This window comes from Zonotrichia leucophrys, chromosome 1 (assembly GCF_028769735.1).
Source record: "Zonotrichia leucophrys gambelii isolate GWCS_2022_RI chromosome 1, RI_Zleu_2.0, whole genome shotgun sequence".
NCBI classification, from domain to species: domain Eukaryota; kingdom Metazoa; phylum Chordata; class Aves; order Passeriformes; family Passerellidae; genus Zonotrichia; species Zonotrichia leucophrys.
Genome location: NC_088169.1, coordinates 18456555 through 18483057, shown reverse-complemented (window position 1 = coordinate 18483057; position 26503 = coordinate 18456555). Strand labels below are relative to the sequence as shown.

Here is a 26503-nt window from a genome sequence, read left to right as displayed (position 1 = left end):
TATAATAACTCACATTGCCCAGCTTGCAAATACTTAAAAAATTATTCCTTATGGTCTAATAGGATAGGAACAGGACATAAGCTGCAGGACAGCAATTTTACAGTACTTCCAGTCTGGGGTGATGAAGTGACTGTGTGCTGTACCACATGGGACAGGTAGGACTGGAAAAGTCAGGAGTGCTGGATAAAGTTTTTTCTTGTTTGCTCAGTAGTGGAACTTTGCTTTAGAAACTCTGAGTCCTCTCTTGTACCTGCCCAGCATGCAGTGGCTGAGAGAATCAGCTCTGAACTGACAAGCCTTAGAGACTGAAGTTTGCACTTCACTCAAGTTTGTCCTGTTAGTTACTCCTGAACAGCAGGAGACACACCAAAAATGAACTCTGCAGTTTTCCAGCTCATGAAAGGTACTCTCCAGCTGGGTGCAAATGTCTTATTTCTTATTATACCTAGGGGAGAGTGCAAACTGAAAATAGGGCAAAGGAAGTTAGAAAGAGACAGGAAACGTTCTTATTTTTGAAGCTTTAAAGCAGCAAGTGGCTTTTCAAGAACCATCTGCCACAGGCACCAGATTTTTGTTTTCCAGATTATTTTAGAAAATGGTGATTCTTTCATTGGATGTGTTCTGGCCCACCTCATATCACTCCAGACAGAGAGTGAAAAGCCATCACAATTCAAAGATATAGGCTTAGGCAGCACAAGAGACAACTTCACCCCCAAACTTTGTTCTTTCATTGTAGGTAGCTTATCTTGACTCTTTCCATGGCCAGAGTCAGCACCCAGTGAGGCCTTGGCGTCAGGGTTTCTCACTGCTGTGATGGCCAGGTCCTCTTTCCAATGGAGGAAGTGAAGGCACCAGGATGGGAGCAGTTTCTGATCCATCATTGCCAGAGGTCTGTCGTGATGCTTCATATCAGTTCTGAGTTCTGTCCCAGGCCTCATTTTCAACAGCAAAAAAAATATTTCAGTGTTGGTAAATATAAATTAGTATTTCTACATGAGAGTGAAGGGGTTGAGCAGCTAGACCCAAGCACAATGCAGGCTGAGAATGCCAGCACTCTGTACCCATGTATTCCCAGCCTCACTAGCAGCCCTGCTCACCCTGTGGATCTCCAGAGCATACTACACCAGTTGTATCAAATTACATGGAAACTGGTGAGATGGTCAAGTGTTCAGTAGGATCCATGAAATGCATATTTACATCTGACCCAATTAATCCCCTTCTCCACAGGGGATAGAAGCTGCTATTTGAATGTAATTAATTGTGAAGCATTCTGTAATGATGTTGTCCAAATGGCATTGTTCAAAACCAAATTGTATTAACAAGGCTGCTGAAAGCTCATTCTCTCTCAAGTCTGAAAAACTTCATGGGTTCCAGTAAAATCCAGTTTTTACAGTACTTTTAAAAAAGTGACGTTGAAACCATTTATTTCTCCACCTTTATTTTTTTTTCCTGGGGGAAAGCAGCCTTGTTTATAGTCATTCCTGTTCAAGTTGACAGCTTTTCTTATGGCAAGCTGATCACTCAGAGCCTGATTCTGACTCATGGGGCTTGATTTAATGATCACATGTGTATATTCCTCTTGATCCACTGCTGGAGAAAGATGCTATTTACTACAATGTGATAACTTGCAGTTGGATATTTCTCGTGTGGCCCGATATTTTAATTTGTTTGTTTGGTTGGTTGGTTGGTTGCTTTTTTGTTGGTGGTTTTTGTGGGTTTCCTTTTTGTTTGGGTATTTTTTTTGGTGGGGGGGTAACACTAATCTTGCACTGGGTGTTACTGGGAGCAGATGGATAGAATAGATGAGGAAGGAGATTTTCTTTTCTACAACATGAGGAGGGGGCTAGGGGTAGTTGTACTGGAAGGAATTAACACCTTGAAACACTATATATTCTGAGCACTTGTTTCTGAGTCTTGCAGAGTCCTCACAAAGACTAATTTCAAGTTGGGAGCACTTGAAAATTCCATGCCAAGCCAAACCATAAGTCACTAAAAGTTTACTCACTTCCACTCTTCCACTCTCTGTGAACTCTCAGTGGTATCTCAGAGCTGTCCACTGGCTCTTCCCACACTCTACGTCTTCACTACAGCAGGATCAACGTCAAGAAGGACTTATTATTGAAAAGCTTCATTTTCCATTGGCTGCTTGAATATATCTGGCACACTGAGCATGTCAGAGTGTTTTTAGCTCCTGGAGAAACAGATTGGAAAGGTCAGAAAATGCTGCTGTGTTTGCCAATGCACATGAGGTGCCAGAAGTCCAGAATCCTACCTGTGAATTTCTGCACTGATCCTGTAACTTCTCTTTGAGAAAGGACATAACTCTTAAAGTAATCTAATTGCTAACTTTTATATGTAATTTTTCATATAGATTCGTGTGTTCATTTGTACATACAAATAATCCACCTGCATAAATGCAAGTTTTTCACCAAGGGTCCAAGGTTTAATTTTCTCTGCAGTAACGTGACAAGATTCTTAGGAGACATGACACCTTTGCTTTCATGCTTCACCTCACTCTCTTCAAGTGGTTCCTCATGTGTGTTGTGATATAACCCTTTCTGCTAGTCCTGTGGAAGTGCTCTGCCTGTGACTCATTCCCTTTTCTGTTAAGCCTTCCCAAGCCTGCTGGTGGTAGAGACTTGCTTTCAGGTTCTCTGTAATCTTCATCTGTCAAAAGAATAGCTACTTTAGAATAGAGATCACAAACTCTGTTCATTAGAGGTTATCTGAGTTGCACACATACAAGATCTTGCACATCATTCTAGAATAGAAAGTTGTGCATTTTCTCTTCAGGATGTAAAGTCTTACAGGCATCTGCAAGTAGCAGTCTTGACGCTCTCTAGCACAAAATTTCCATGACATTTATCTATTATCTGTTAACTTATGCCAGATTTCTTTCTTACTTCCTCAGTGGAATCAGGCACCAAGTCTATTCATTTGCCCCATCAGCAGAATTTTCAACTTCTGGGTTTTTTTTTTTTTTGGTGCTGATCCTCACAGGAAAAGAAATTCTAGCAAGTCTAATAAAGCATGATGCCACTACAGCTGGTGAGATAGAGAGAACTTGTGCATCACAGGATGGTCTTTTATAGCCCTTGGTAATTCTGTGTGTAAATCCTTCAAGGTGCTAATGCTCTTTTTTCACCATTACACACCTAGTTAGATGAATTAAGGGATATTTGTCTGGTGCAAGTGTTTCATTGCATGTCCAGAATGGGTGGGGTATACACCAATGAGTGGTTAATCAAGTCTTCTGAAAAATCACTATGTGCTCTTGTTCAGTGGCTTTCCTGCACTGCTAATAGACTTTATGTGTTTTGCTTATAACCTTCCAGTGGCTCTTGCAGAAGACAGTGGCCTTTCTTTCAAGATTTGCAAGCTCTTGCCCCATCTTTTGGAATAGAGGCAAATTATGCACCTATTTCACTGCAGTTTCCTTGTTTGACCGTAATGACAGCTGATCTTCCATCAGAGAGGTGCCTCCTGGGGTACAAACAAATACCTCCAAGGCATTTATTTTGGAACAAACACACGTGTATGTGTGCGTGTGTGTGTGTGTGTCCAAGACCAAAATGCAGAAGTGCCATAACTTATTTTAGATACTATTCTCCCTCCATTAGTTTTACACTGTATTTCCCACAGAGGTCTCTGGATTTGTTTTGTGCCTGCCTACTTAGTAATTGCCAGTTTTCCCCCATATTGGCATATCCTGCCATGCCCAGGCTTCAGTTTTCCTGAATTTATTAATTCTGGTTCTCCTTTTGAGCATCTTCCATTTGGGTATCATGCTTCTCACTCCAGGTAGCCTCACCAATATTTCTAGATATGAATTCTCAAGCAAAATTAAAGAGGATTAGGGTTTTTAAAATTTATCTGCTACTTTCAAAATTATTGCTCCATATAGCTTGTTTTTTAATTACTTCTCATCTGTTTCCTACCAAGCATGAACTTAGATGCTCGTCCTCATTTGCAAAGATGTTTTTTGGTTTTTCAACCTACTCACTGTGTTTTTCATGTAGCATTTGTTTTCAGCTCTACCTTTCTAGCTAGCAACAGTTTCATTTCTTATCATGGACCCCATAAAACTGGATTCCTATCAGAAATAAGATATATCTTTATTATAGGGTTTTTTAATGCTTATAAAAACTTGTTTTAACAATGCCTATGGAAAGGCATAACATTGAATTTAGATTCTCATTTTCAAGTTTACATCTTAGGAAAAACAGACTTGTCACCTTTTCAATCTTAACATGCAGCATTATAGTCATGAAATGAAAGGATTTGGTAGGAACATTTATTTTTGTCATTATCCAGACTTTTGAGTTAAATAGCCAGTGTAGCTTTGAAATTCATGAGGCAGTTGTTCAGCAGCTGGCCACATCTCTGTGCTGTGGGAAGGTCCATCTGGAGATGACAAACTCCAAGAAGGCTGTCCTGTGTTGGGCCAGGGCTCTGCCTTGATGGGAAGATCTCTGGCAGCAATCTGTCCTTGATGCATCCTCCTGGGCTCCAGGACGTTGCAGCTCAAGGACTTTCCAAACCAGAGGTGGTATTTTTGTGATGAGCAGCCTTTGCTATTTATGGATAGAGCAGTCAGTTCAATGTGATGATTCATGAATTATTAAAATACTTCTTTAAAACTTGCTATGAGTTGTTCATATGAGGTCTGCATCACTTGTGGGACTAGGAGTCTGTATGGCCACTGGAGCCAATGGGAGTGCAGGCTGGAGGGAAAAGGGTATTGGAAGCGGAGGAAGATCTGGTGTGAGGTGAATCCAAAGATAGAAATGACCAAAACTCTGTATTAGATGAAAGCAAACAGGATGACTAATGGTTTTGCAAACTGTAGTGCATATCCACAGTGTTTGGTGGGTATTTGTCACGAGCAAAGTAACCCTGAGTTCAGTGACTGTGCCTGCAAGGAGGGCAGGGTTGAAAGACAAAGGAGGGGAGGCAGTTGTGCTAGTTTTCTTTCCTTATCTGATGTGTTTCTGTTTGCACAATTACACAAACAACAGCAGGAACAAAATCAGCACATTTAGGGATTTAGAACAAGACAATTTCATTCTGCCATTTCAGGTTTCTCGGGTGGTGGCTGGGGGGTGACTAGTGGTCCTTAGCCCATGCAAAGAAGAAAAAGCAATGGGGAAAACAAGATTATTTCCTCTCATAATTAAAAGTGTTTAATGATTTCCTTTTTAAATGTTAAGTCAGTGCTGCTGTTCCAAACTTTCACCTTGGCTTTAGACTTTATTTAAAAGCAATTGATTATCTAGCTGTTGCAGTTCTCTTTTAAAATGTCTTTGAGAACTGACATTTTGTACCTTATCTTGAAGATGTCCTAGATTTGTCTGTCATGAACTCTAGTGGAGTCAGTTTTATATTTTTTCTAATGGGTTGGTCTTTTATTATGCTGCCCTTACTGTTACCTGTGCTAGATGTTCATGCAATGGAGACACAAAATGTACTTTTTTCATAGGGACCAGACAGGAGTGTGAAGAAAAAACAATAAAAAAGTCGAGACAAGGTAGCTTTTTTCAGGCACAGAAAATGTTGTCTTGCTTCCTAAATGTAAATACTGCTTTTTTTCAAGTTTGCACAAAGGATGTTTTTCCCCAAAGACATGACAGCTCTTTTAAGATGCTCTGGTGCTGTATGCTGCTGTTCTTTGACTTCTAGATACTGGGGATGCCTGTTTATGTTGCCTGTCTCTTATTTGCTCTTTGATCTTTGTTCACTTTCCCTTGCGGCTTATATTGTGTTATTTTGTTGTAAAAATAATCTATTTGAATTTTACTTCTTGATGCATGGAGACTGCTGCTTTTGTCACACTTCTCTGTACTGTTAGTGCTTTCCTCTTTGGTGAGTTCTCTTGTGAGTATTTGTGTAGCTGGGGTTGAATATCAGATTTATATAATGACGACATATCTTTTTCATCAGATGCTGTGTTTGAATCTAACAGCTGCTATTTCATGAATATTTTTGAAGCCCATGTGAAGCTTAGTGATGTTTTTATTGCATGTGGCATCCCAGTCAGTGTTCTCAGCACCTCACCCTTTTCCTGTCACTGCTGTATGTTCCTTGCTGCCACACCTGACTCTTGTGAGTCTGTCCAAATATTTGCCTCCTTTAGCTATGAAACATGAACCCCATTCTCCCATGGTGAGGTCTCATTCATCTGAGGGGAGATAGAAAGGCATTTAGCCAAAACACCATACCCCAGGGGTACAGGGGTGCCCAAAGGGTAATCAGTATGACATGGTGGGATGTAAATTTTCACCTTTCTTTTACCAGAAGTCTTCCCTCCTTGCCTTCGATTTCAGAGTGAAGATATCTTAGGAACTGGTACCATATGAATCTGGGGATCTTTTCTGCTGGCAGCTTTCAAACCTTCGAAGCAAAGAGGCTTAGAGTTTAGCCTCTTTGCATTTTTAAAGCTTTACAATTTAGAGGAAGCTGTTTGGCCTGGACAGTGATTGATTTCTATTCTATTCTTCAGACTACAAGCACAGAATTGTAGGATGGCAGGGAACAGGACCAGAAGAGCCCTTGAGAGCCAGCTGGCAGAGCCAGCACCAGGCAATGCACTGGACAATTTACAGTAGCTGAAAATATTAATCAGTGCTGTTAAACATTCTTCTGTAATGTGCCCAGTATATCAGGAGTGAGTTTAAAAGAGATTTGTCAGGGATTGCTCCTAAGGGAGAGTGTGAGCTGAATTATATCTTTTTGTAGATGTGCTGACCCATAGCTGAGTATTTACAATTTACATCCTGTAATTCTCTTTGACTTGCAAGTACTTCTGGAGCAAAGGTGAGTAAAAAAGTCTCTGAACAATTTACCACTCTGGACAGAAATAGTGATAGGCTCTTTCTGTCCCAGCAGTGTTTGCTTCCCCTTCCTTCTGCAGCAACACAGATTACAGCTGTAGATATGCTGCTGAAATACAGCTACACAGGTTTGTATTTTGTAACTCATGCCAATCTTCTACTGAGATGCCTGCTTTTTTATTTGTGGGATCTCTTTCTTTCTCAGCTGCCCTTCACCCTTTAGCCCCTTTAGAGGCTGCCCCAGACTTTAACTTCTGTCTGGACTGAGGAAGCAATTTCTCAACATGTAGATGAGGAGCCAAGATTAATCCAAGAGTTATTTTGAAAGAGATATATAACATATAAATGCATTATACAGTCTAAAAACAACCTGCCTGAGCAATTAGCTCAGTAATCAGACATTTTAAAACAGTGGCAGAAGAGCAGAGCTATGGATTATAATGCACAATGATTTAGGTTATTTAATAGAAAGCATGCAGAATTTTCATTACTATCAGGAGATTTTACATTTGCTGCAAGTACTCCTGTGGGTTGCTAATGTGACAACTGTGGTATGACGAGGAGGGAGCACATAAGGCAAGACTTGAAATCTGGCAGATAGGAATACAGAGTACAGAGACTATTTCATTTCAGGCCTGCAAGAGAGCACATTTCTGAAATGAGTATGTGACAAGAGGAAAGTATTGGATTTCTGTGTGAGGAGCTGCCAAGTCAGACAAACAGCAGCCATGTATTATCTGTGATGGTGAAAAGATCACATCACTTGTAACCTTTGAAGCAATAGGGAAACCGAACACGGCGTCATTTTATAATGATCTAAGAGAGAACCCTCTCTTTCCCTCCCCTCCCTGGTTATATATAGCTGTTAGAGAGAGCCCTGCTGAGCAGAAAATGGAGCATATGATCAAGGGCAGTCCAGTGAGTCAATTTACTGACTAATACTGTAGATTATCATGTCAAATATATAGCACCAGCAGTATGAGCAATAATGAAGCCTAGTTTATTTATTTCCTGTAAATTGATATCAAGGTGTGATTGGAATTGTCACACCTTGGATATATGAGCCATATTCTCTTAATCATCCAAAACAAATTGCTTTATTCTTTATAGTGACTTCTATTTTAGGACCCATTCCAAAATTGGCAAGCTGAAACCATCTATTTAAATGTGTCAAACACGTTTAGAATATCCTCTAGACCACTGTCCCCTCAGGTGATGGTTCACTGGTCTCACACTTTGAAATACCTGCTCCCTTCAGACCCAAAGAAGGGATAGCTCAGACTTTCATCCTGTGGGAAGAAATCATTCAGCACAGCACCATGCAGAGACACCCTAAATGAACTCCAGCATCATCAGTAAAACATCCAGCTGTGAAGCCAACAGGGAAAAACACTCGTGGAAACCCCAGATGGCCATTGAAGGGAGCCTTTCCTTGCCTGGTTTTATATTTTCCTATGTGTCAGTGAGCAATTATGGGGGGGATATTGCCAATATTGTGCAGTCAATACTGGGTCAAACTGATCACTGCCTGAAGAGAAGTTACAGTTAAGCAACCTGCGAAAAATTCCACCCCAAACAGAAGGAGTTAATTTTAATTTAGCTGTACAATACCAGACTTGTGTTTTACTGGTTTCCAAGCTCCAGGTGAAAGTCTAATTCCCTATGGGTCTGTCAAAATTTGAGTGGGAGCAAAAACTTAGGGAATTAACATTTGAATTGCAAATCACTGCCATTCCTTTGGGGTTAAGAATCATAATCGATGTTATTGATTTCCAAAGTCCTTTGTCTAAGAGATGAGTAACTGAAGAGGCTTTTATGAACTGTTTGCTAGCAGTAAGTCACAAAACCCAAATATTGCATTCTGTTAAGTATCATTTCCTGAAACTGGTGAGTAAACTTTTACAGAAATTAGCAGAGTGTTATAAATTTAGCACATATAAGGAAAAGCAGATGGTACTGCTGTGATTGGACATGTCATTGGAGTATTCCAGAGCATGCCAAGTCTTTAATCTCTTACTATTTGCATATACTACCACATTACTTAGTTTTCAGTAGACTAGAACATGTGCTATGCACAAACGACAATCCTTTTTACTGAGCTTTAAACTTAGAATAAAAACAAAATTCCATTTGCTGGTTTTGCAGCACTTGTGATCATTTTCCAAAGCCTCCCAAAGGTTCCTGTTGCATATTCTGGTTGGTCAGAACACAGTCACAGATTGCTGCATGGACCCACACACTTGGTGATCCTCAGCTTTCCCTGCCAGCAATGGGACAGGCTGTGTGTCAGGAGCAGTAGATCAAATGAGAAGCATCACATTTCAAAATGCTTTATGGTACTGTAAATTCTTTGAGCACTTATCAACTCTGTGGATTTCCAAAAGCAGATTATTTTAATTAAAAACAAGCAAACAAACCAACAAACAAACCCAACATCAAAACAAACCAAACAAACAAACAACAACATCAACAAAACAAACAAACCCAACATCAACAAAAGAAAACAAAATCTAATTCCTGGCTATTCTTAAAACATAGAGTAACACCTCTCAGTTTAGAGATGGTCTTGACAAGGTGGAGTTCTACTTTAATAGCTTGCCTTTTCTTTGGAGGAAGATAATTTAGCTGCTAAGAGCAGAAAGGGCTACAGCAGATAGGACCTAAGGAAGGAACTGAATTTTGCAAGCAGAAGGTATGGGCCGCATATAAGGAAAACAGTGAGGATAAAAGCATCAGAGAGGAGGTAGGCAAAAACAGGTCTGGGAGGCAGAATGTGTCAGAGAAAAAAAGTTAAAAAGGAGTTAAGAGAAGAGATAGTTGCAGAAATTAGGAGACAGGGAAGCAAAGGACCAAGAGTAAATATCAAATTGCCTGTGTTTCACATTAGACCCCATTCTAAGACCCCATTCATGTTTCCAGCTCATTAGAACCCATTCCCATGGCTTCTAAGACCCCGTTCATGTTTCCAGCTCAGAGGACAACAAATCAGTTTAATGCCCACCCATTCTGACTGTACAGTTTGTGTAATATCCTACTGTACAGAACGTAGGTTGTCACCAAACAACACTTTTTGTCTCTTCCTGCCTGCTACTCATGGAGCTCTTGGATGTTCAGTGGATGTTCAGTTAAATCTCTTGTTTCAGGTTATCCTTGTATCACTTTTGCCAAGTAATAAAAGGCCATCACCAGGAGATCTGTTGCTTAGTTACTGGCCTGGCCAGATGGTCCTCCTGGAAAAATGTCAGCATCCCGCCAAAGAGCCTATATGGGCAGAGATTATTGGGAAGGTTTAATGGCCATTGTCTGTGTGATCTGTATTCTTGCTCCTCAGAACTACTGCAGGGGAAAAGCTAGTGTAGAGAGGATTGGGAAGGTTTAATGGCCATTGTCTGTGTGATCTGTATTCTTGCTCCTCAGAACTACTGCAGGGGAAAAGCTAGTGTAAAGTTAGCATTTTGAGAAGTTATTAAAAATTAATAATTAATAAATTCTCAGGAGAGTGCCTGTAATCTTAAAATAGAATAAAAATGTTCTCACTAGGTGAACTTGCCACTAGCTAATGCCTTCAGGGAATACATTAGAGGACTAGATTAAGTAATTGCCCACACCTATATGCAGGTACATCTATCTCCATGGATGGGTCCATGCAGACTGTGTGTGTGACTGTGTGTGTAATACACAGTAAAAGAAAAACTATCAAACCCATTTAAAATGAAATATTATTTAATTTTCATTGTATGCATACTTCCAATGACCGTCTAGAATTTGTGGACTTATTACTTATCAGATGAGAAAAAAACACCTCAACAATTCCATGTAGAGATTGCACTGTCAAGTTGCTGTGGCATTGAGTGTCATTGATTTTTACCTCATGATGAATGTTTATTTTCCTGAGAATAAATAACACCAGAATTTTATAGAGTAACCCTCACAGAAGCAGATAAAAAATTAAAATACAAAAGTCTATATGTGTAGTAAATTTCTAATACATTCAAACAGTCAAGATGTTTTTAAGATGCAACAATTTATTTTGGAAGCAAGTTTGAAGGGCAGATAACTGGCAATTTTTTTTTAAGCCAATGATGCTTTAGGCCTGTGCATGAATAGCTAGAGAGATTGAGATCTTGACTAAAAACAAGAAATAAATGATATGGAAAGCCAGAAAGGATAACTTGTGAAATAGAAGATAAGGAAATGAAACCAACCCCAAAACATTATTTATTGGAAACCTGGTATTAAGAACTGATAACTGGAAAAGAAAGGCTTATCCAACTTCAGGAACAAAAAACACCCAAAACCAAAAACAGTGAAAGAAACAAAATACCCCCCACAGCCTCCCCTGACTAAATTTATAAAATTTGCATGTGAACACTTTAAGATTATTCAAATATTCTTGACTATTTTTAGCTACAGAATTTAAATTATTAATGCAATTTGAAATATTTAATTCATTTGTTCAGTATTTGCATGAATTAAATGCATGAATGTCTGAGAAAGCCCTGGTAAACTCTGCCTGCATTTGCTGGGGTTCATTCTGGGTGTTTGTCGTAGAAAATGTCTTGAAGGTGAGAGTCCACCACCAGAGACCACCAGAGATTTTTACCAGAGAGGAAAAAGTCCTTTTCCTCTTCCTTCCCTTTGCCTGTCCTCTTCCTCTGCCCTTTCCTGGCACCGAGCAGGAGGCCTCAGCAAGGGGTGGGGATGCCTCAGGCGCCAGCACTCCATCCCCACCCTGGCCCAGGCAGGGACAGTGCTGCAGGTGGGCTGCACATCACCCCAAGGAATGGGGGAGCTGAGACAATCAGAACCTGAGCCGTGAAACATCCAGCAATGTATTGTTCTAGAGGGTAACCTGCATGAATCCAATAATGAGTGCTGTTTATGAGCCCTGTGTGCACACTTATTTATTTTTTAATTATGACTGACAGACTAATGAGGTACTCCGAGATGGCACAGCCAGGGCACAGGAGTGGTCTAGCAAAGTCTCCTAGAATAATTGCAGTTAAAGAAAAAGGCACTGAGAAATTTCACAAAGGTGTGATAAAAATCACCCTCCCCAATGTACTTAAATCTTTTTTGAGAAAAGGACCAGAGAACCTAATGGGAAAAGTCCTGTGTAGAGGGTAGCTCAGACATTTGTGACTAGGGTATTTGGGCAGGGGTGTCCCACACGTTGCTGTGGCAGTTCCCCCATGCCTGTCACCCACCTGGGGACACCCTATGCCCTTGTCCTGTGATATTGACCCTGCAGCAGGTTTCAGGGAGGGAGAGAACTGAAGTCTGAGGCTCAGGCTTGAACACTGCTGAAAGGAGGGAGGTGAGAGTCCGCTCATCTCTCCTGATGTAGACATCTTGCAGAAAGCAAGAGAAAATGGAATAAGTGAATTTTAGGTACATTTCCATCGGTGTTTCAGGTTTCTGATCTTCTAAAATTTTAGCTGATGTAGTCTTGCTTTACACTGATATGCCCATTGACAGTTATTTTCATGTTCTAGCTGAAATAGTCACATATTTAAACACCAGCTTTGCATTTTACTCAGCCTTGCATGCAGACAGAATGAGCAGAAGTCAGTTGCCCTTTATCCAACAGATTTCTGGTCAGAGCAGATTATCCTTCAAATCTAGGTCACCAACATGTATTTGTCTGATGTAAAACAGAATAATGTGCCATTCCCACTGATAAAGTGGCCAACCTCTTCTTTCTTTGGAGAGAGACTGGCAGAAGTTACCCAAGAGCAGTCAAATCTCCAGACTTTATTGTCCTGAGAGAATTTAATATCCAGTCAAATTATGCCTGTAAGACTCACAAATCACTGTATCTGAATATTTTAAGGCATAACTTTCATTTAAAATAAAAGGAAACAAGCAACCAAGACTGTGTCAGGAATCAATCTACTTGGTGTTTTAGGAGGAATGACTCTCTATCATAACATTTATGGTGCTTTGCAAAACAGTAGTTCATCTGGTTCTCCCTCCCCTAAAATGAAAATATTTATTATATTATATATAAAACTTGAATTTCAATAAGACATTTTCATTAATTGTGTTTGCAAAAGTTACAGACAGAAGCCATTCTTTACTGAAGAAAAAGCTTTTTTTTTTTTTCTAGCAAATCACTCATCCTTACCAACTGTATAATCTTTAATATTAAAGTAATTTTTGAAAAATTTTGATTCTACTTATAGATATTTGAGGGCAGGAAAGTATTTTTGCTCACAACATGTTTAAATGATGTTACTCTTTCAGTTGGATAATGTTCAATTCCTACTTGAAAAGGGCGAAGCTGCATTAACTACCATTTCATTATTGCATTAACAACAGTTCACTTGCTGTTCTTACAGACTGTGTAAGTAAATCACTCATGCTTCAGAGACTTTTTGCTGTTTATTGGAGACAGAACATACTACTAAACACAGATCTCCAAAACAAGCCTAAATTTGTGCATTGGAAACCCTCACCAAAGATAACAATGACCAATTTCACTTCCATTAATTAAAATGTCTATTTATAATAAAAGGTCTGTTTTACTTAGACTCCATAAGGCACGAGGGTTCAAATGAGAGCAAAGCAAACCTCAGTGAGCAGGAAAATCACTGCTAAGAGGGGCAGGAACAGGGTGAACACCACTGTTCATCACATGCAGAATGATGGGTCCTGATGGAATGTCATCTTGCAGTAGGATTAGTCAGAGACTGTTTATAGTTTTAATTAAACATCTTGGTGAATATTTAGAAAAAAAATATATTTAAACCAAATTCTGGAAAGTATTTGGTCTATACTTTGGGCAGGATTGACGAGAAAAGATGACAATTTTACATCACCTTTTGCTCCTCTGAAGTCTGGATTGAGAAGGAGTGGGAATGACATCTGGCATAGGTGACATCCAGAGCTTTTCAGTCTGTAGGAAATCAGAGAAGCTTGTTAGCATCCTGTGATATCACTTTCCAAACACAGCTTTTCTAAGATGAGGAGATCTCATCTCTTTTCTTCTTCCTTATTCAAAATAAAAGGCTTTTATCATCCTTGCAGCTCCTCTTTGTATTTTATCTACTTCTGCTATGTCTTCAGTAGGATTTAGTGGCCAGAAATACCTCTAGTGTCCAAAACCTGAATGCTCTGTGAGTAGATAAAATGGCAGAATGGAATTTTCTGTTTTGTTTGCCCATTTCCTGACTGCTGTTTAGCAGAGGACTAATGTCAGAATCATACATGTAGTAATTTCCCAAACTCACAAACAAGGAAAAGAAAAAACAACATTTTGAGCCCACTATCATCTGTGTGTAATTAGGGTTATCTTCTGCAATGCTTTACCTTGCCTTTATCAACCCTGTATTTCATTTAGTGCTATTTTGTTACTTAGTCACTCATCTTTTAGAATCCTTCTGGAAGTCCTGGCTTAGCTTTGTCTGCTTTGAATATCCTGTTTCACCTGCGTACCTCCCCTTGGGAACCTTTGTCCCAGCTTATTTATAACTCAGTTCCTTCTGAGTGCTTCTCACACTAAGAATCTCTTAGAGATCCCCTGCAGTGAATCCCCCAGTTATGAAATCGATCACTTACTCCTAAACTCCATTACTGCCTTTTAAACAGTTAATCTGTGAAAGGACCTTCCTTCTCATCTCCTCACAACTGAATTAAATTGAATTGAATTTTGTAAGAGGTTTCTGTGAGGAACCAAAGGGGATTTGAAAGTCCAAGTGTGCTTCTCAGCTGAACTGTCTTCGTCCACATGCTCAGTGACTCCTGAGAACTGAAACGATGTAAGCATGACTGCCTGCAAACCCACACCATGAATTATGTAAAGTATGAGAGAGGGGAGGTGTCTCAAAGTCGTAAAGATCATTTAAGAATGAAATCTCCAAAGATATTTTGGTGTCCACTCCCTAATGATTCCATTTTGCATTCAAGTCTGAATTGATTCTGGGCTTTCAACTTTGTGCTTATGAATACCAAAAGGAAAATTTCTCTGATGTTCTCTATCCTATACCTAAAATTAATAATCCGTGTCCTTGAAATTTAATTAAACCAGATAGTATTTTAAATAGTTTTTCCACCATATGTTGGAAAAAGAGTAGCAAAATTAAAAGAATAAATCACATCAGAGAGAAAATTAAATACACTGTTTGAAGCCAGCCTCTCTCTCATTTTCCTCATTGTAAAAACTTAGTCAATGCTGACAATAAGCATTTTAAAGTGGTGGAGACAAAGCACTTCAAAATGCATTGTACAGAAAGCTGAGCATGGAAGGCATTGAATGGGCTAGATTTTCTAAAGTGTTTTTCCTATTTCTGATTGCTTTGGTGTGAAAGTGGTGGTATGAAATACATTATAGCCCTGATGGAGTAGAAATAAAAGCTTTACAAAAATGAAAAAAGAAAACCATTTCAGTAGTATTACCCCCATTTATATATTGCTTACTCTAAAACTGAGTCAAGAGGATTTAATGCCATCAATTTGTAAAGCACAAAAAAATCACTAAATTCATAAAGGGTAATTAAAAAATGAGAAAAATATGTAATTCTTGTCTAATGAAAATTCTTTAAAGCCAATACCTAAGCCTGTTCATTATGACATCTTAAGACAATAGTCATAAATTTATGTTGTCAAAAAAGCATCTATAGAAAATATTTGCCCAAATCTCAGGAAATATAATTAGCTTTCAATGGATAATTCTTCTAAAATATTCAGAGTGCAAACATCTGAAAGAAAACTATCAAAAGAACACTTTCCTCTTGTTATTAATTTATTCTATGTTTCTCATCCTAGTTTGTGACCCTTTCCCCTGTGCCTTAATCAAGGACAGATGGAGTTGTGACTTTGTTTTATGTAACACCTAACTTCACATCCTTTTAGAAAGATAAAGTTAGTAACTTCAATGGCAGTGGATTCTGCCACTCCAGTTGATGTCCAGCACCTTCCAACTGCTCTTTGATTTTGGTTTTAAAATCTGTAAACACATAAATATCTGGGATTTATGCAAGTGAGATTCTGTACCATTTAAAATTAATATGTTTTAAATGTAGTCTGATTAAAATAATGACAGAGGTGTTTGAGAAGTCACTTGGACTACTTTAGCAGTGACTAAGCTAGAGAGCAGGTTGAAGACTATCAGTGGATGGGTGTCCATGGTAGATATGTCAGAGGGTATGAACTCAGTGGGACCTTGAGAATGAAGAATTATTTTGGAGCCCCAGCAGTGGGTACCCAAGGTAAGCTGTGCAGTAGTTCACCTCTAGGTCAAAGGAAGACATGAATTTAAGGGAAAGCACTTAAGGTCAGTTCTTCATCTCACATTTTGAATTATAATTTTTAAAAGGTTCTTTATCCTTTTGTGTATAGTGTATAAATTTGTTTTTCTTTCTCTGTGAATATTCCCCCAAGTCCTTTATATGTAACAGGATGTTGGAATATTATCTGAAATGTCAAATTGTAGTTTTGTCATAGGATTATGGTGGTTTAGAGACAGATTTTTTTAACTACATCCATAATGCTGAAGTAAATCACACTGTGGGTTTTATTGTTGCTGAGGGCAGGTATCCCCATATGGCTCATGATGGCAGCTGCGGCAGCAGTCCCAGTGGGACAGGTTTCTCTGGGATGAAAGCTTTTTGGTATGATCCACCCCAGGGTGAGCTGACCCACAAGAAGCATGGACAATGAACTCCCAGCACCTGGCCTGGTTCCCCAGCTCCCCTCAGCAGTGTGGAGGAAACATTTCTGTCCCCTCTCCTTCCTTTTGGGTGGAACCAGTTTAGGGGCTCAGAGGGCCAAAAGGACACAAGCCCACTTCTGCAGTCTCCTGGCAAAAGTACCCCCTTATCACAGACATGTGGGTCTTCATATCTCCAGGGTTTCATGGTTCACTTTCAACACTACTGGCCACTTTCATGGGAAAGGGCAGAATTCTCACCCCCCTGAGGTCCTTCAGGTGATGCCTGCTCAGGTGGGAGACTCTGATGGGGTCAGGTCCTGCCTGTGAGTCCTGGCAGTGCTCAGAGTGCAGGCACAGGCCAGGCTGCAGAGCTCCTTTGGCTCCTGGGGATTTTCCTGTTAAAAATCCCATGGTGGTTATGGAGCCATGGCATCTCCAAGGCTGGAGGTGGGGCTGTAAGGGCTCTTTCCTTGCTTCTGGGGGCACTTAAAAAATCCCAACAGCCACAGCTTGGGTGTCTCTGGTGCTGTGTTTGTGTAAATGCACAATATCAGGCACTATAACAAGTGGGTGTAGCAAGACAATGCTGGTCTCCTAATCCATTATTTAGTCTTTGAAAAAGGGTTTTTTTCCTGATAGGTTAAAAAAACCCTACGTAAACACTTTTTGGTGTTTTGTTTTTTTTTTGCAATCAGCAAATAACTCAATGTTAGGAAAACAGTAACAAACCCATCCAGAGATCTATTAGGGAGAAGGAGATTAAAATCATTAAAATCTATTCAAGCAGAGAGGGAAACTGACTTCTGAGGTTTTCACTCATACCCTCATACCCCAGGTGGATGCTGTACCTCTAGTACTCAGGGTAAATCCCATCTGCTGCAGTCCTAAATAAAAAACTCATGTGGATACTGTACATGCTTCCCTCTGGCGTGTGGGAGAAAGAAATGGCACAGACAACTGTCTGGGTTGGAAAAACAGAGCTTTAAATCCCATTGGGACATAAGTGGCTCCTTGTAGTTAAGGGTTGGGTGCTGAATACCTAAAATAATTTGATTTAAACATCCCTGTCCCTAATGTCAGATGGCCTCCCACTCAGGTTGCTACAGCATAAGCTCAAAAGGAAGGCTGTGACATTGAAAATGAATTGCTCAGCCCCATGTGACAAAGCTGTGATCCACCAGGGCACAGTGGAAGTCAGGACTCTCCAAGCTGGCGTTGAGTTCAGTACTTTTTATTCTTCCCACAGATCTCTCAGGAGCAACAGAAATTAAATTTTTTAAAAATGAATGAACTACATATGGCAACACAGCTGCTGAAAATCTGTTACCCTTTTTAATCACCTCTCATGTCCTGGGCATGCATTTCATCCTTCAAACTCAGTAAAATGAAAAACACTGAGAGGAAGGCATCTCCCTGTATTACTGGGGGACTTGGTAGTGTTATTAAGCCATTAAGTCATGCCAGAGAAGCCTTGCCTAATAGGGCTATCCAGAACTTAGGTCTCAGTGGGCTCATCTTTGAAAACATTTTACATGCTTATAATCACTAGGACAAGCAGTGTTTTCACAGAGGTACTGCAAACTGCAAATAAATAAAATTGAAAAAGGATAGGACCATCCTTTTTCTTAATGATGGTGAACTTTTGAAATAGAAAGGTTGTAAGCCCTGGATAAGTGCTCAAACAGCCTTGCAATGATGCAATTTTCCACCTGCTTATGGATACACTGTGGAATAGACCTTCATGCTGGAGTGACAGGGTCTCCAGAGCACTGTTTACTGCGTACCCTCCTTCCACAAGCATCCAATGCCATGAGCAGTCAGAGGGACTATTTCTCATTTGGTAGCCTTGAATCACACTACTGATTATTCCCCTTTGCGTGTCAGCTCCAAGGTAAGGACAGCAAGTTGGGTGATATATTCAATTCCAGTCCTGGAGCTGGGGAGAGAGAAAAATGCTGTTATTGAAAGAGGTTCCTCTGTGAAGGAGTAGTGATTTACATCCTGAATAGGTGCAAATTATCCTCCCTTCCCACCCCCAAGCTCAGTCAATATACTCGTTATTCAATATCTTGCTGCTGTGATGCCTTTTTTTCTTGCAGTTTTTGATTTTCTGTTAAGTTCAAAAGGCTCTGGTTTGGTAAGAGATATGAGGATATTAAATACCTCCATGAAGGACAGGGCTCCTTATCAACCCAAGAACTGGTTATTTTCAGTCAACAGTGAAGCATCAGTCAGTCAAATAAAAGGTCTTTAACTAGAACAAGCTCCTGAACTTACAATTCATCCCTGCTGAAATGAAAAAGAATAGAGCTGTTTTGTCTGTTGGTTTTGAATCCTTCATGGAGAGCTGCCAGCAACTGTAAACTTGTGTATTATTGTTCTATCAGACAGGAGAAACATCAGGGAGAATTTACCAGCACAGTCACAAGCCTTTCATCACACAGTTATTATAGTGATAAAGTTCAGTGGTAGTTACTCACCTCTCCAAAAACAAATATCACCCACTCAGACAAGAGAGAATGGATTTCTGCAGGGCGATGCTACATTAGCTTGTGCTCCTGCACCTGGCACCCAACAAGCACTAAATCCAAGTGCCCAGTGCACTTTGAAGTACAGATTGTCAGAGCACTCCTGTGAGCAGGGAGGGACCATGATCTGCCCTTGTTTCATAGGTCTGAGATGGAGCTGTGAGGCTGCTGAGAGGCTGAGCAGTGGAAACCCACCGACATGAACTCGGGCCCCTGGATCTCTGGGTCACTCAATTCAGCCTGGCTGCAGCAGACATCCTGCTCCTTACTGTGTGTCCTCCTCACAGAAAGCTCAAGGAGACCAAAATAAACCTGTGGAATCAAATCTCTTCCCTACAGGTCTGGGATACAGCTGACTGCTCAGGGCACTTGATTTAGACATAGTTAGAGAAATTAAAGCTCAGATTCACAAACACTGGAAGTCACCTGATTTCCACATATTTTTTATGGGGTTTTTAACTTATTTTTTGTCTTTAAAACCCAGACTTTGTATCATTGTGTAACCAGGTAATTTGCTGAGGTGCTTTGGAGGGGTGCATCTCAACTACTCAACAACATGGCATGCTCAATAGACAGGTGATTGTGTGTCTTATTTGTCCTCTTTATCCTGCAGGAAGACGAAGTTGCTCGTGACAGCCGATTCAATTTCAGTGGCTATGGCATGGGCCACTGCCTCCAGGTCAAAGATGGCACAGCAGTCAAGGCTACACCACCCAACCCAACTCCAGCACCACCAAAGGATTCAGATTCCATCAAAAAGAAGTTTGTTGACCGTGCTAAAAGGATTGATACAATATCCCGTGCTGCGTTCCCACTCGCCTTCCTCATTTTCAACATCTTTTACTGGATTACATACAAAATTATACGGCATGAGGACATTCACAAGAAATAGGCAGCTCTGGTTTGCCAGGACTTCTTAGCCAAAGTGATCCACATGTAAATAAACAGCAAAATGTCATATTGTCATATGGACTAAAGGTTTCTTCCCCACTCCCCCAGAACACTGGAGAAAAAATTAGCAAAGAGGAAAAGAAGTGTAGGAGGAAAAGTGATTCCATGACAAAATATGCCGTGAGACCAGTCAAGAGGTTCCCCCTATGTACTCCTAGTGTGTTCTTCCAGATTCAGCATCAATCAGACATCTAAAATTGGGGCCAAATTATACCCAGCTTTATCACCAAGATATTACCTTTCAGAACAAAAGAGAATCAGAAAACAAACAATTCTCCTAAAACATCTATCAAGAGACTGTGGTGGCTACAGTACAGTGAGTTATAAGAGGACCAAAATTTTCAGGATAATGTTGCCTTTCTATATGAAACAAGTCTACTGAGCTACATTCCATGATCATGTCTGTAGGTAGTGGTTTCACCAAGGAGTCCTTTTGTGGGTTGTAAATTATTTCTACTGATAAGGGAGAGGGAAAAAAAAGGAAAAAAAAATTTATACTTTACTATCCTTGTGGGTGTGCATTTTAATATTATCTTGCTTTACTAGAATTGTAATTTTGGGGTTGAACTTGTGTGTCATGTGATTTATTTGATAGTTGACACTCCAAAACCAGTGAAACTGCCTGGTTTATTTCTGTTGGGAGACAGTGCACTTACTTCATTTTATTTCTGCTTATTTTACATGCAACTTGAGGTGCCAAACTGTATTTTACCTATTGTGCTACCCTGTACCACACTACTTAGTAAGAACTTGTTTCCTCAAAGGTGTAGCTCAGTTTAGCATTGAGTTTCTATTATCGCTCTCATTGTAGCTGCAGTCAATAGCTCTATAGGTAAACACAACTTGTTTACAGACCTCTAATTTATATCTTTACTCAAAGTGGCTATCATTTTAAATATCATTAATTAACCTAAGAATTTTAAAACTGTACTGTGATTTTCAGAACCTGTTACCTTTTGGTGCCGGATCTGCGTTATTCAAATCCTTGCTACATGTTTTAAAGTAGAAAATTTAAAAAAAAAAATTAAAAAAGAGGAAAAAAAAGATGGTATTTTTGCTTACATGGAAGAAGACAACCTGTAACATAAGATGAGTAAAACATAAAAATTTTACACTTGCTGTAAAAGGGTTTATTAAAAAAAGGTATTTGTTCAATTTCAATAAAGCTAAATGTGGTACTAACATTTCTTCACTCTCTTCTTCATTTGCAGCAGCAGCAACAGCAGCAGCAGGGCTGTTCGTGCCACAGCCCAGCTCTTCCACTGCTCTGTCAGCAGAAAGAGGGTGGAAAGCAGCCTTCTGCTGACATGACTTAGCACACCAAATGTTTCTGCCTATCCTGCAGCAAAGGGACTACTGCAGCCCCTGGGAGTACGTCAAGGACTGTCAGAAGTGTGTCTGGGATATGATGGGAGCATTTGTAGAACATTTGTATGTGCTGAGCCAGGCCTGGGGGAGGAGGGATGCTGCTCCCCTCCCACAGCAGCCCTGCAGAGGATGAAATCCAGCCCAGCTTCACACGTGCTGTGCCTGGCTTGGGGCTGTCCTGTTCTTTCTTCTGGCTTTCTTACAGCTTCACCACTTTGGTGTGCTGGAGGACATACTGACATGGCCTGTGCCAGGTGTCTCTTGTAGACATGGGAATGACCAATAGTTTAAAAGCAAATTAAAAACTGAAGTCAGTTTTCTGCCCTTCCCTTGTGAGGCCCAAATACACACACTGTAGCTGCCCAGTATAGGCATTTATTCTCTCTCCCCTAATGAGATGTAGAGCTGAGACATCTGAACCTTCAGCACCTCTCACTCTGCTTTGGCTCCTGGACCAGCTTCTGCTGGAAGAATACAAGTCCACAGCCTGTCTGAGCCTGTATCTGTGTGTTTATGTGTCTGTGTTCCCATCCCTCTCCACATGGCTGCCTGTAGCTACCAGCCTTAGTTCCACCCCAGAAATGAGGAGGGAATCTGGAGTTCACGACACTCTGATTCCTGAAAGATAAATGGGTGACAAAAAGCCAGTTGTGGATTTTATCTTCCCATATCCTCCTCAGCTTTGTAGACTCTTCTGCTGCTTACACCTGTGATGGAACTGGCAACATCACCTCCACCTTGCTGAGGCAGGGAATCCACATGTGACTGACAGCCCCAGAAAGGGTAACAATTGAGAACTCAAAACAACTGTCCAAACTATTCTGCTCTGAAAAATAAGCTTTTGATGCAAATTCAAATATCATAATATATGCAATTTTTATGGTATCAGATTTTCTTTTATTAATTTTTAAAGTGGAATAGTATTTGATTACAGATAATGTAGTGGAGGAAAACCCCAGCACAATCCTAGCACCATGAACTGGGGCAGGGTGAAGATACCCAGCTGTAAACTATGTCTGTATGGGGAGTTAGGAGCCTTCACTGGTATGTAAACATTCAGACCTCACTTTTACTAACCCTCTGTTCCAAAACCAGTTTTTCAAATGAAGGTGTAATGCCAGCATTAATTAGAATTAATGCTCAGTGCCCAGATGTGTTGCAGAGATTCTCATGAATGTCAGAGCCTGCTGCTCACAGCTGCCCTAAATGGCTGCAGGCCACAGCAATAGGAATGCAAACCTGCTCTCAGCTGATGGATGAGTCTTTATGGCCCTTCCTGTGGTGAAGTTCATGTGCCTCCAGCATCCACATCACAAATTCAACTGCTCTCTTTGCAATTCTTGGCTATTAGCATTTATCAAATAGCTCACTAAAATATCTTGCTGATCAGAACTGAGGTTTGCTGACAGTATCCATGGGAAGATTGCTCTGCTGTTGCCTTCTGTATAAACTTTGGTCCAGCCACAAGAATAATCTCTGCACAAAATCTGAATAGGTCTGTCTCTCTTTTTTGAAGACAGAATTTAGGGATATGTGACAATTATTCAATTACTCTTGGATATTGAAATTATCTAAGTAAATTTTGGAAACAATATGTACAAATGGACAAGGCCAGCAAGTCTTGACAAATAGGAATGGCCACATGATACAGAAAAGTTGCCACATTGGCTGTGAGCTCTCTGACACAGAGATGGTTTAATACTGGCCATCCATTAAAGAACCTTCTCTCAAAGAGCATGGCTGGCACCAGAAACTGCCTGAGAAACTGCCTGCAGATAACACATCAATTGACAAGGATAGCAGGACACAACTTTACTAAACAAATTCTCAGTAGGGTTAACAGAGAAAAAAGATTCAAAAAATTATCACCTTGCACTCAGTGAAGCAGAAGAATTAAATAGTGAAGCAGTTTTATTCTAAGACACCATTGCAAGAGGAAAAAAAATGGCTTAGAAAATAACTCTGAGACAAATAGCCTTTGTGAAACAGGAGACACATCAGGATGGAAGGAAAGAGACCCAGGGTTAATTCTGAAGAGATTCCACACATGTTACAATGCTTGCATGCTACAATTCTAGCTGGTAAAATAAAATTAGACCCTAGGGCATTTAAACTACTTGCAGTTAGGTATAAGACAATTATGATGACTTCTACTTTACCAAGATAGCTTAAAAAACTTTAAGAATTCTTTAAAAAACACAACATCAGGTCTGGTCATTGGCATCCTGTTGTTACAGGCTGGACGTGAGTGATTCAGTGGTCAAGGGGAAATGTTTATCCATCTCTCACCAGATGGATGCTGTCAGGTGCTGTGATAAAACCTAACTGATAAAAGAGATCTTTAAAAAAATCTTATTACATTAGGAGGAAAATGAAAAATTAAAAAAAATAGTTCAATGTGAAATGAGAGATTTCTCTTTGTTATTCTTTCCTGGTTTTTTCTCTTCATATTTTTTAGGCAGCAGAGACATCACTTGGGATGTACTGAATCAAATGTGGTGCAGCAATAGAGGCTTCTGGATTAGCCAATATGAGATATCAGCAATTCCCAACTGCTGGAGGACAACTCTGGGATATGCAGTGACTCTGGGGTCAGATGTTTTCATGTGCTACAGAGGTTATGAGTAAGAATAAACCTCATCCACAGACATTGAGGTTTTCTTGCTTTGATTCCATTTTTTCCCAGCATGAGATATTGAAAGCAATAGGAAAGAGCTGATGGAGAAACAATGTTTGTCTCCTGCAGGCTGAACTGCTGCAGCTCTTCATCTTTATACAAAGCTGCCTGACATGGGTGGCATTGGAGCTGCTGCCCAAACAAGAGGCTCCAGCCCAAACTCACAGCCTTCTGCAGCTGATGTTACTGAAAATATTGTGAGAGAATCTGAGCAAGCCTTTGAGATTACAGACATGGGCATTTCCTGGGAAGGGCTTTCATTGGGGTGGTGTCTGAGTCAGCAAAGGGATGCTGCATCTGCACCTGGAAGTCACATTTTATGAATTTATTTAAAAAGTTCTTACTCAGTCCAATAGTGGCATTTCTGTAATTAGAAATCTTACTATATTACTAATATAGTTACTATACACTATACTATATACTATATGCTATATACTATAGTATATTACTATATACTAATATTATTACTATATACAAGAATAAATATATTTAATGTGTGGTTATAAAAAGTATATGCACAGCTTTCTTATTCATTTAAAATTAGAGTACAGAAATGAACAAAGAAACAGAATTTTTGTAAAAATAGCAGCTTTGTATTACAGAAAGTAGCGTGAAAATAATTTTATTTAATATATTCATTTTCATTATCTAAAATGTAGTATTCGTGGAAAATTATCTTCTGCCAGACTTTGAAAGTAATTTATTCTAATGATTTTTGGCATAGAATTTTGTGTATTAAAATGTTTTGGAAAACTAAAAACCGAACCCAAGGCTGCCTAGAGAAACTTGTGCCTGTGAAAATACTCTAAGCAGGAACAGGTTTTCTCCCCAAATGCCCCTCAAAGATTTTACATTAAAAAAATCAATCTTCTCTAGTTTAACAGATAAAAAGAAGATATTTTTGTCATTTGAAGATATTTTGTCACTTGCCACCTTTCCTAATTTTGCAAGGCAATTGTGAATTATCATCAAATTTAGGGCTTAGCTTCAGAACAAGAGAAGCTTCACCAGTTCCAGACAAGCTCATCTATGCGATTACTTCCAAATCCAATGCAGTGCTAACTGAAAGCAGAAGGAAAAAATTTCTTCAATAGCTTCTAGATCAGTTTCTTTTAAAGGATTGGTTTCCAACACTAAGCACTAGAAATAATTTGAGAGGGAAAATATTCAGAGTGGATTAGCTCTCTTCCTCTCAGGAGGAATCAAAAATTGAGTCAAAATAAGCATCTCAGATAATAATTAGGAAAACTGACTCTGTGAAATACATACACTCAGTTCTTTAAGTTGCCACTGAAATGAACATGCTAAATAATCATCTTTACTATGGAGAAATGCTGTGAGGCAATATCAGGAAAAAAGTAGTGAATACCAGGGATCCTGATCACATTTAGATTGCATTAAAATGGGATTTTACTTGAAAAAATTATAGAATATCCTCTCTAGTCCTCTGAACAGCTGTACCAATGATTCAAAACCAGCTCCTTCAGATTATCACAAGGCTTTAATTTGATGTCCAGCAGAGTGAGTTCCTGTTGTGGAGATGGTGGGCAGTGTGTGCCATGCCAGGAAGATGGCAGCTGGATGCATCCCTCCTTTTTCCACAGGAAAAACAGCAAGGTCCCTGAGAGTGCACACAGGAAGGATATTCCACAGCGGTGCTCAATGAAAATGCTTTAGACAGAGCAGTTGAGGGACTCAGAGATTTCCACCTTACCTTTGCTTTGGCATGAATCCATTTTCCCTGAGGTGATGAAGAGTGTTACCTTTGACATCCCAGGGTCAGGGCTGTGGCTGGACATGCTTGGAAATCACATTTTTATTGCCTGGCTTCCAGAGAACACCTTCCCTGTTCTCCCTTTGATACAAAAAAAGAAAAGAGCTATGTCGCTGTGGGAAACACTGTGCAACCAGAAAGAGTCTTTAGCAGGATTTTCCAGTGAGAAAATGAGAGCACCAATGATTTAATTCACGCTGGAGACACTACCTGACACTACCTCCTGCTCCCTCTGCATGGTCAGGCAGAGATGCCATGAAAAGGCAGGAGAGCCTGGCAATGAAGAAGCTGCCAATGCATGGTTAAAATTTTCCTCTTAGCCACTGCTTGGAGTTCAAAGGGAACATGTATGGCTGCATTAGGGGGAGACCAAGGAGAGCAGCATGGACAAATGCCTGTGATGAGCTAATTAACCTTTAGAAGAGGAGAGTGAGCACATTTTTCCTGTAATAAGCTAATGAACTCTGTCCTCGGGGGAGATGAGGGACATAATCAATGAGGCTCCAACAGGGGTCTGCCAAAGATGCTCTTCAGAGGAGGGGTGAAGAGCAGGGCTGGCACTGAGTCATTAGCTTAAAAACCAAGAGCTGAAAGAGCTGCCTGCAGCAGGAAAATTGGGTTCCCCTTCCATGTGTATTGCATTACATGTAATAAGGCTTTGAAAGCATGTTTTCTGCTTGGAAGAATATCACAATTTTCCACTAATCCATGCAAGAAGCAAAG

At 40.0% G+C, this 26503-nt stretch overlaps 1 protein-coding gene and 1 long non-coding RNA gene across 6 annotated transcripts in view; one reads left to right on the top strand and one right to left on the bottom strand.

The window, feature by feature from the left end:
- GLRA2 (glycine receptor alpha 2) overlaps positions 1-21145 on the top strand; it is a 119177-nt gene extending 98032 nt beyond the window's left edge. For all 5 annotated transcript variants that reach the window (XM_064708157.1, XM_064708178.1, XM_064708149.1 and 2 more), the window contains one exon: positions 19624-21145. In XM_064708157.1, coding sequence (XP_064564227.1) covers positions 19624-19902 — 279 coding nt within the window. In that variant the 3' untranslated portion in view covers positions 19903-21145. The remainder of the gene's footprint in view (positions 1-19623) is intronic.
- A 4195-nt stretch (positions 21146-25340) lies between these two features.
- On the bottom strand, positions 25341-26063 carry LOC135445801 (uncharacterized). Its single transcript, XR_010439607.1, has 3 exons — positions 25991-26063; positions 25721-25861; positions 25341-25627 (listed from the first exon to the last, which is right to left on the bottom strand). It is a non-coding gene; the product is annotated as an uncharacterized LOC135445801 (long non-coding RNA).
- Between the last annotated feature and the right edge of the window lie 440 nt (positions 26064-26503).